The following is a 10,210-nucleotide window of genomic DNA, read 5'->3' as shown; positions in this document are numbered from 1 at the left end:
TGAGTGTATTCATCGCAATTGGAGAATCATTGCTTCTAGACCCTCTAGTGGGCAGAGTTAGGAAATACACATATATATACTGCTGCCGCGGCTGCTGCTAAGTTGCTTCAGTCGTGTCCGACTCTATGCGACCCCATAGACGGCAGCCCACCAGGCTCCCCCATCCCTGGGATTCTCCAGGCAAGAACACTGGAGTGGGTTGCCATTTCCTTCTCCAATGCATGAAAGTGGAAAGTGAAAGTGAAGTTGCTCAGTTGTGTCCGACTCTTAGCGACCCCATGGACTGCAGCCTACCAGGCTCCTCCATCCATGGGATTTTCCAGGCAACAGTACTGGAGTGGGGTGCCATCGCCTTCTCCCATATATAAACTAGCCTGTGTATTTGTGTGTGGGTATGCTGTGTGTGCTCAGTCATGTCTGACTCTTTGTGACTCCATGGACTGTAGCCCACCAGGCTCCTCTGTCTGTGGAATTTCCCAGGCAAGAATACCGGAGTGGGTTGCCATTTCCTTCTCCACAGGATCGTCCCAACCCAGGGATCGTACCTGCGTCTCCTGTGTTGGCAGGCAGATTCTTTATCACTGCGCCATCTGGGAAGCCTATGTGTACACTCATCTGTATTTCGTTTTCTACTTGCTTATTTATTACTTCTTTCTCTGAGAGTAAGAAACCTGCCTCTCCTTACCTGTGTAATATTTACTTATTTGTTCAATTCCAGGCTATACTTAGTTTCAAAATTGCTAAACTATATTCCCATGAGACACAAATTTATCAATTACACTCCAGTGTCTGTGTTCAGCTCTTTGTGTCTTTATCCTACATTTTCAAGCAAAACATTGTTTTCCAAAGTTACTTAGGCCAGCTCAATTTTCCCCCACTCCCTTCAGTGAGATTATGTCATACATTTGTAAAACCAATTCAATTTTTACAAAATTTTACAAAATTTGTACAACCTGCATTATATTGTGGGCCTCCCAACAGCCTGGTGAATTTTTTAAATTTGCATATAATAAAGTCATCCTTTGTGCTGTACGGGCTTTTTTGTGTGTGTTTTGACAAGTGCATACAGTCAAGTATCAATAACCTTATAGAAACATTATCCTAAAAATTTCCTTGTACAGCTCCTTTGTTCCCTCTTCCCAAACCTCTCAACCATTGATCTGTTTTCTGCCTCTACAGTTTTGCTTTTTTCAGAAATGTCATATAAGTAGAACCATACAATATGTAGATTTTTACATATAGCTTCTTTCACTTAGCAAAATGTGTTTAATATTTGTCCACATTGTTGCATGAACCTTTATACTTCACTCATTTTTACAGCTGAGTGTGGATAAATTCATTGTGTGAATATAGGACAGCTTGTTTACCCACTCACCTGTTGAAAGACTTATTTCCAAGTTTTCACAGTCATGAATAAAGCTCTATAAACAGTCATGTATGAGGTTTTTTTTTTCTCTTGTGAACACAAACTTTACACTTGGATAAATACCTAATACTGGAATGACTGGGTTATATAATAAGTGTATGTTTATAAGAAACTGATGAACAATTTTCCAGAGGGAAGGTTATGGCTTGCAATCCCCTTAGCAATGATGAGAATTATTATTCTGCATTTTCTCCAGCGTTTGGTGGTCCACACTCATTCTAGAGTGGAAACTCTCCCTCCCCACCCCACTCTGATTTCTTCATTCCTTTTGGCCTCTGCCTGGATTACCAAATAATCTGTATTCTTGCTTTGCAGCCTGCTGGTATTAGCAAAGCCAATGATTTTAGGCTACATCGTGTTTCCACTGCGCACTAAAGGACTCTTCCATTTTTAACCTCCTAACAATTCTGTAAGGTAGTTTCAGCAAACATTCTTAAGTTGGTACGAGAGGTAACAGAATCTTGCTGAGAAGAATTCCTTTCTGGCTTTCTCAAAACTCTGTTTTTGAGACCCTCTTAGCTCCTTACTCATTTCATCTCCTTAGCCTAACCAAATGAAACCACTGAAATACAGGGTCATCAAGGGTGAATCTGGCATCAGCAGCCACTTCATGTGGCTTGCCGGCTGGGTGGCTGGGTCCTAGTTTGTCAGGAAAGAGCCGTGGGTCAGGCCACTGCTCAGCCCCTGGCTCCTGCCTCGGCAGCGCACACATTCTCATAGTCGTGAGAGTCCTCACTTGACGTCTCTTCTGCATCTTCCCACGGCCCGGTCTCACTGTGGGCAGACAACTGACAGGCCACGTGATCCTTTAAAGCCAGGAAGCTCCCTGACTGCACGGCAGGTGGGGTGTGGGTCTCTGGACCATCTGTCCTGCCCTCTACATGGTCTGTGTTTGAGGATGTCACTTCCTCCTCCTGCTGCTTGTTGCTACTGGGACCTGGTGGTACATTTTCATAATCCCTGCGGCACTGAAACATTCCCTGGAGCTGCTTCCCTTGGGGGGTCCCAAGATCCAACTCTGCCATGTTGACATAGTCATTCGAGGTCTGAGAAGACCCTTCCCCATCACTGAGTGGATCACTGTTCTCAGTTCCTGGAGACCCCAAACTGGTGCAGTCACTGGCATTCCCACAACCCTCATCTATTTCTTCAGACGGTGCCAGCTCCTTGGTACTTGGGAGGATGAAGAGGTTCCTGGGAGGGTTACTGGCAGAAGCCAAAGTCTCAGCAATCTCCTTTGCTGTGGGGATATTGACATAGTCTCTCGAGTCCTCTGAAGAAGTGCTCGGGGAACCTCTTGAAGCTCTGACATTGACATAGTGAGGCGAGGGAGCAAGGTTTCCACACATCTGGGGCCGCATGGCATTGTCATAGATGCCCACTGCATACCCCATGGCGTGAGTGTGGGCTCTGTGCATGTGGAGGGCGTCGCCTGCTCGGGAGGGCTGTAAGTAAAAAGAGATGGTGAGTGACAGAGTAGGGGTAGGAATAAGGACAAGCCCTCCCTTCTCCCCACCCGGCACTACTGTATCTAACGGCTCCTCTACTCAGCTCTTCACTGCAGAGAGACGCTCTCAATCAGGGTCTCAAATCACAAGGCTTCCGATGCCAGGTTGGGATGAGTGAAGTGGGCTGGGTTTAAGGAAAGCAGCAGTGTAAATGTGACAATAAATTGTAACTAGTTTCTGGCCACACTGTGGGGGTTCAGTGGGGGAAGTATTATGAACTGGAGAGAGCCTGCCACCCCAGAACATATTGCTAGGCCCAGGATAGTGGCTAAAGGTAGAGGCTTCAGTTCAGACTGAGGGTGCAAGTCCTAGCCTCACCACTCTGTGCTGAGTTTACACAAGTTACCTAATCTCACTGTGCCTCAGCTTCCTGACTTATAAAATGGGGATAATCATAATAATATCAATACCATGAGGTTTTGTGAAGAAAAAATGAATTACTGCCTGTAAACTGTTTAGCTCCTGGCACAAAGGAGACACTACGAAACGCTTGCTGTTATTAGTATGGGCGCAGCTGACACACAGATCAGCTATGGTCAGTTAGGAATGCTGGTCTGATGTTTCCAGAATGTCTGATTTTCAAAAAAGGCTGAATATCTGGACTTCAGTGTGAAATCTCTTAGGTTTTTAAATGTTGGCAACTGGTTCAAAACGTCCTTCAAACAGCACAGAGTACAATCCAAACATGGTTGTAGGTTTAAGTCAGCTTGAGATCTAAACTCGAGGTACAAAATCCCCTCAGGGCTCAGCTGAATCCGAGAACTAGCTTAAGCAGTGGATTGCCTCCACTCTTCCTTTTATAACCACGTGGACCTGCTGCCCTAGGAAGTCTTAGAAGCAGGACCAGAGCCTAAGAATGGGACACGTGAGAGGAGGAGGAAGCAAATGTGGCAACTTGGAGACGGCCACGTGGTCATCAAACTTGAGCCCCTGGGTAAGGAAAGGCTGGATAATGAGCCAATCAGCAGCCCTGGGTAAAGAAAGGCTGGGTAACGAGCCAATCAGCAGCCCTGGGTAAAGAAAGGCTGGGTAACGAGCCAATCAGCAGCTCCAGGTAAAGAAGGGGTAACGAGCCAATCAGCAGCAGCGGCACCATGGCCGTACTCACCCAGGGATGCCGTAAAACCGAAGAAACAAATTCTTAAACAAGCTAATAAGGACTTATCTACAGAAACGAGCGCCCTGATCTTCAGAACAGTCCCTCTGCCCCACATTGCTGTGCGTCTCCTTCTTGGGAGCTGCCTTCAGAGCCAGACGCAAAGGTATCCCCAACATGCTCAACACTTTTTACACCAGTCACAGTGCTGAGTGACTTATGACTATTACTGCTATGGAGGAAGATTGAAACAATTTGACATAGGCTTGGAAGTAATTCCCGAAGCAGAACTTTAAGGGTGCTTTGAGCACCAACAGCTCTGTAGGAAAATTTATGTACCCTCCCAAGATAATTACGGTACAGGAGACAACACTTATTTGGAAAAACGCATTATCATGTCTTTGTTAAAGCAATACATTTCGGTTCCAACAAGTGTCCATGAATACTTGTGCCTTCGTGCCTTTCTTAAAATCTCGAGCACTTGCTCCTCTCTTTCTAAATTTTTTGCCTTGGGTGGTAGGGCGAACCTGAGGCTAGTCTTCCCATTTATTAATAGGGCCTGGGGTGCCGTTTATAGTGAAACAAGAAGCAACACCTAGGACTCTTGCACTTCAGCTCTTCTGCCAGAGACACGTCATTTCTCCCAAAGGGACTGTCGTTTCGCTTGACTCTTACCACATGCTCAGAGGAAGGGCTGTCAGAATTCCTGGAGAGGAGGCTTTCGGTGCTGACAATACGGATGCTCCTTGAGGGATGTCTTCCTGAAAGGTCAGAGAGCAAACTCTGAGCATAGTCAGCCAGTCCTCCAAGTGCTTCAGCCTGTTCAGTCCTCACATTCTGGGTGAAGTGGACCTGTCTGATACCTGGTATTTGGGGGCCAGTGTTCTGTGGGGAGAGGGTCAGGGCTTCAAGGATGATGAGCTGGGAGACCAGGAACACTCCTCAGCTCGCTGAGGACAAATGGACACTAACACAGGAATCGAGGAGGCTGGCTGGGCAGAGTCTTCTCGGGTGAGCCCTCCCTGACTTGAGGCTGGAGGCCATGTTCTCCTGTGTGTCTTTCCCAACTTTAGACATACCCAGCTAACTACATCAAGAAAAACCAAAACTGTAGTCTATGTAATCAAATTATCATGCTGTACTCTATAAACTCATACAGTGACATATGTCAGTCATTTCTCAATGAAGTTGGAGAAAACCCCAAACCAGATCCTTGACCCTGATGACTTCCTGCTCCCTCTTCAAGCCCCCAGGCCCCACTGGAGGTAAACCTTGCCATCTGTCTGTCCCGTCCTCTCGCCTGCTCCCTGAAGAGCAGGATGGTAGCATGCTTAGAAAAAGCCGCTTTTGCAGGTGAGACCTATATTCTGGGGGCAGAAGTTCTGTAGGCCTGGATTCCATGGATGAGAAAGAAAAACCTACCCAGCTCTTCTTGTCTTCGGGGCAAGAGGTCATAAATATTTTTGGCTCGCTGTCTGGGTCGAGGCAGAGTCAACAAGGGCATGATGGTAACTCGGAGGTAGGGAACTTGCCCTACAAGACAATGAGAGACACAGAGGTCATGGCTGGGCTTAGCTGCACAGAATGTGGGGACCCTTGGGGAAGAGACGGCGCCTGAAAATATTCCCCACCCTCACCATGTATTATGAAAAATGTGTTTCCAGACTTGACCAATGCCTTTGAGCTAGAAGAACAGGGGACTCAGGAGACAGAAGCAAGAAGCAGAAATGGGCACAGGGTACCAGGGCAAGGCTTTCAGAATGAAGTTCGACTCAGCACGGAGCTTTCAGAGCCACAGCTTGTGATCCTGATGGAGACAATGACCTGTGTTAACACACAGGTAAGAACAGAGGACTCCTCGGTGCAACGGTTTATCTCTGGAGGGCAATGTGTGTGTCTGTGCTCCGTCATGTCTGACTCCATGTGACCCCACGGACTGTTGCCTGCCAGGCCCCTGTCCATGGGATTTTTCCAGACAAGAGTACTGGGGTGGGTTGCCATTTCCTCCTCGAGGGGATCTTCCCAACCCAGGGCTTGAATCTACGTCTCCTGCACCTCCTGCATTGGCAGGCAGATTCTTTACCACTGTGCCATCTGAGAACTGGGCTTTAAATTCCAGACTAGACAGTTGATCGTAGTGTGTCTCAACTCTGGAAAACAAGGGACTCACGCTTCTTCCGTTTACCGCAGCACCACAGGACGCAGATAACTGCAACAACCAGGAGGATGGCAAGGAGAGCCGCAAACCCAGAAAAGATGCTGCTGCTGTGGTCTTCAGCCCTGTGAGGAAAACCAAGGGCCACGATCCAGCCATGAGGCGGGGAGGGTGGGGGGGAGATGCTTCCTCCAAGAGGCAGGACTCGAGGGTTTGGGATGGGAGCTGAGGGAAGGAAAACTGAGGTGGGATGGCTGCACGGTAGAAGAACAGGTTATCTCCTCATGGAGAGAGGGAAAGAGGACGTGGGAGAAGGGAGCTATCCCTTCTGAATGCTCACTGGATGCCAGTGGTTTGCATTAAAACTTATTTAATCTGTACAACAATCCATCTCTCTTTGTGACCAAGGAATCTGAGATTTAGACTCAGTAAGGTAGAGTAACATAGGGAAGATCACAGAGGTAGGAAGGAGCATGATGGAATGTGAATCTAGGTCTGTTTGGGCCCAAAGACTGTTCTTTCTATGGCTTCACACTGTCTTCCAGACTTGTCAAATCCATTTGCTCCTGCTTGCCCTGTTCCCTGCCCCTCAGCTTTCTGTCTTGCTTGGAAGAGATTATCCACTTACAATTAAGGAGCAGCTCTGGGACAAGAGTCCAGGTTGCTTGCATTTTAATAATCCCTGTAGCATCAACTTGTGGAGCTGGTCTTCAAGCAACACTCTGCTCTGCTGTGGAATGTGACCAGTGCAAATGCACTGGTTAAGTACTGGGCTATTTGCAGTTCCTGGGCAGGGCCAGGGCTACTGCTCTGCTTTGGCTAAAGGAGGCAGCCAATTGAGGTTACAGAATGAATCACTAGCAGTCCTGCCCCTCCAAATACTAGAAACCAGGTCATCCATCAGGGAAGGTTTTTGTCCTTATGAGTTCTAGACTTGTTCACCCAATTTCATACTGGACATTCCCATGTGGTAACCCAATAGACATCTCAAAACAAAAATGTTTAAAACAGAACTCCTGTGCTCCCCCCACCCCCCATAAACCTGTTCCTCTGATGTTTCCCGTCATCTAATGGCTTGGTCAAAAATCTTGGAGCCATTCTTGAATGTTTTCTTTTTCACACCCCACTGCTAGTTAACCAGCAGTTTTTATCTGCTCAACCAGGACATCTATCCCAAAGCATCACCTCTTGCTCCTCCATTGCCACTACCTCAGTCTGAGCCACCGTGAGTTCCACCTTTGCAAGAACCTCTCTAATGATCTCCTTGCTTTCACTCTTGGCCCCAGCATACTGTGTTCACACAGGAGTTAGAGTGATCCTCTAAACGGTTAAATCAGATCACGTGCCCTCTCTGCTTGCAACCCCCCATGACTTCTCATCACACTTGGGATAGCATCCATAGTCCCTAACAGGCGAGAATGTCACGGCCTCTTCTCTTCTGCCTTTGCCTGCCTCTGACCTCCTTTCCTGCTATTTTCCTCTGACCTTGATGACCAGGACTCCATGCTGTTTCCAGCAAAGCACAGTCTTGTCTCAGTCCCGCTGCTCCCTCTCCCGCAGTTCAGTCCCCTCATTTAACTTAGGTCTCTTCTGAAATGTCACCTCCTCAGATAGGTCCTCCCTGGTCACGCCCTCCTTGGTACTCCAGTCCCCTTACTCTGCCCTGGTTTTTCTTCATAGCACTTACGACTGACTGATGTTATGCTAGGCATGCTTTTGTTCATCTATTTGTATCTGACCCTCCCACTTAGCTGTAACCTCCAGGAGGTCGTCTTTGTCTGTCCTGTTCACCTTGTGCCTGCAGCAGTGCCTGGCACTCAGTAGGAACCTGATGGATATTTGTTAAATTAATGAATGAATAAATTATCAAATGAATGGATATAGAAATAGTATTGGAGGAGTGCTGCAGGATTCTGACACTTTATGAATTCATTCCCCGTCAATGACCTTGTCCACCTGCAGGGGACACGTATTTGTTTGTCATGGTCATGACATTTACCTCCCCAAACTACAGTGATTTTAAATTTATTGCTGTTGAGCTGTGCTTTTATCATTGCACTGAAACCAACACCTCTCAGCGTCAAAGTTTCAACTATTGATGGACTTTTTGTTAATATAATATTGAAGGTTTTGACTGTAAGATTTACATCTATGATTAATTCTGTGAGGTTTTATGATCTAAGGATGTATCTTTATCATATCTTTGATTCCGTTTTTATTCATGGCAAGTGTTTAGGGCCTGAAAGCACATCTGCGTAAGAAGTGGGCCGTCTGTTTCCATCAGAGTAGAAACTAGTTTTTGTTTCTGTTTCTTTGAGGAGTGATCGGTGGGACTTGAAAAAGGAAAGCTCAAGCGCTGCCATGAGGGCCTCTGAGCATGAGAAACCCAGCCATGCCAGGAAGCCAGCTCTAAGGAAGTGGTGTGTTATCATATTTCCTCTCTTCCCAACAACTCCTTTCTCCTCGCAATACCTATTCCTTTCCTCCCGGCAGTTCTGAGCAAACCTCTCTGAGCCAAGAGTTTAGTGGTCTTAGGAGACGAGAGCCTGGTGAGGGATGGCAAGGCTGCTGGGGTAGAAGCCTCCCAGGATAGACCAGGACCCCCTTTCTAAATCAGGGGAGGGGAGCACTCACCGCCCCCAGCACTCACTTGTCCAGGCTGCCGAGGGTTCCCTGCAGAGTGCTGGGCTCTGAGATCCTCCTTGTGGTCTCTGACCATGCTGACGTAGTGACATCCATTATTCTGCGACCCTCTCTGGCTTCAGCTTCTCCTCCTAGGTGTTCTCTTAATTGTCATCAGCTTGCCAGCCAGCCTGACACTTTTCCTATCTCTTCTTAAACTTCTGACTCTCAAGAGAAAAGGCAGAATTGGTTTGTGTTTTACATATAATCCCATCTAGTATAAGCATTCTTTTTTAGTAAGTAAGAATGACAGAAATCCTCCTGGTCTCCATTTTCTGAACATTCCCTAACATACAACTTTTGACTCTCAAATTTTCATCTTAAATCTTTATTTATCAAAATCCATCACAAAAAGTCTGTTGGTTTTTACTTCTTCCTTTCTAAAGCTTCCAGTCTTTCTTTCTAGAACTTTCTCTCCCGCAACCAACTCTACCTTGCGTCTGTCCCTGAAATGTCAGGCTGACTTGACCCAAAATACAAAACAACAAGTTTGGCTCTACCTGGATGTGGCTGCGATGCCGACTGCAGGAGGGAAGAGCTCTTCTGGGTGCGGAGCTCCCCAGCTCAGCTCAGGGGGACGCCAGACGCTCTGCCTTATGACGGGGACGTGCGGGGCGCCGAGAGGGAGACGGCCAAGAGGGCAGAGACAGGCTCCTTGAGAAGTTCATCTTCCCCCAACCCCCAAAGCAGAGAGAAGAGAGCAAACACTGTGCCAGAATGGAAACAGATAGTCAGCTACAGGAAGCAATACCACCAACGTGCTAATGAAGCCTGGGGCCCAGGAAATGCTGCTCAGCTCTCAATATGATAGAAGCAAGGGCGCCTGCACCCTGTTCCCTGGGCTGGCTGATGCACTGTGGTCTGCGGGGAGCATGATTCAAGAGGGGTCAAGGTGATAGGGTATTTGTGATTGCTCGACCTGGGTTTCTGTGATACCGAGAGTTTTATCAGCCTCCAGATTGACCGTGTTTCTTTCAGCAGGTCTGAGGAGCACTGGAAGGTGCTTTTTAGAAACAATACAGATTTCTGGTGCCTGTGGCTGATTCACGGGTGAAGAGTGATCCGTTGCTGCAGCACTTGTGCTGGGATTGAAGCGAGAGGGCTTCCCAGACCTGGTGCCAAGAGCAGATGGTGTGGGAATGGGGAATCTGGAAGATGGCAGGTGGGAAAGCAGACAGAACCAAACCTCAGAACCCCGACAGCTACTTTAAAAAATTTTTTCAAGAACGTCCCCCTGCCTGCGACCATCTCAAGGTCTTATCTTATGTGATCTTATCATCTACACAGGTGGTTTGAGTCAGCCGAGTCTTCCATCCTCTCTTATTTTCTCCTGCCCCCATGTT

General features: G+C 47.4%; 1 protein-coding gene across 3 annotated transcripts; it reads right to left on the bottom strand.

Moving 5' to 3' along the window:
- Positions 1 to 1,426: 1,426 nt before the first annotated feature.
- On the bottom strand, positions 1,427 to 10,210 carry LAX1 (lymphocyte transmembrane adaptor 1). 3 transcript variants are annotated; one of them, XM_061381893.1, is made up of 6 exons: positions 9,368 to 10,209; positions 8,836 to 9,034; positions 6,201 to 6,310; positions 5,453 to 5,563; positions 4,706 to 4,791; positions 1,427 to 2,871 (listed from the first exon to the last, which is right to left on the bottom strand). In XM_061381893.1, exons 2-6 carry the CDS (start codon positions 8,922 to 8,924, stop codon positions 2,104 to 2,106), a joined length of 1,164 nt encoding a protein of 387 aa, XP_061237877.1. In that variant the 5' UTR covers positions 8,925 to 9,034; positions 9,368 to 10,209; the 3' UTR covers positions 1,427 to 2,103. The 3 variants fall into 3 exon arrangements, with proteins under 3 accessions (XP_061237877.1, XP_061237878.1, XP_061237879.1); XM_061381894.1 differs by lacking the exon at positions 6,201 to 6,310 and having other exon boundaries at positions 2,011 to 2,871; positions 8,836 to 10,210; XM_061381895.1 differs by lacking the exons at positions 6,201 to 6,310; positions 8,836 to 9,034; positions 9,368 to 10,209 and adding an exon at positions 5,668 to 6,194 and having other exon boundaries at positions 2,011 to 2,871.

Source organism: Bos javanicus, chromosome 16, assembly GCF_032452875.1.
Source record: "Bos javanicus breed banteng chromosome 16, ARS-OSU_banteng_1.0, whole genome shotgun sequence".
NCBI classification, from domain to species: Eukaryota; Metazoa; Chordata; class Mammalia; order Artiodactyla; family Bovidae; genus Bos; species Bos javanicus.
Note: the sequence above shows the minus strand (reverse complement) of the source record. Positions and strands in the feature narration are given on the sequence as shown.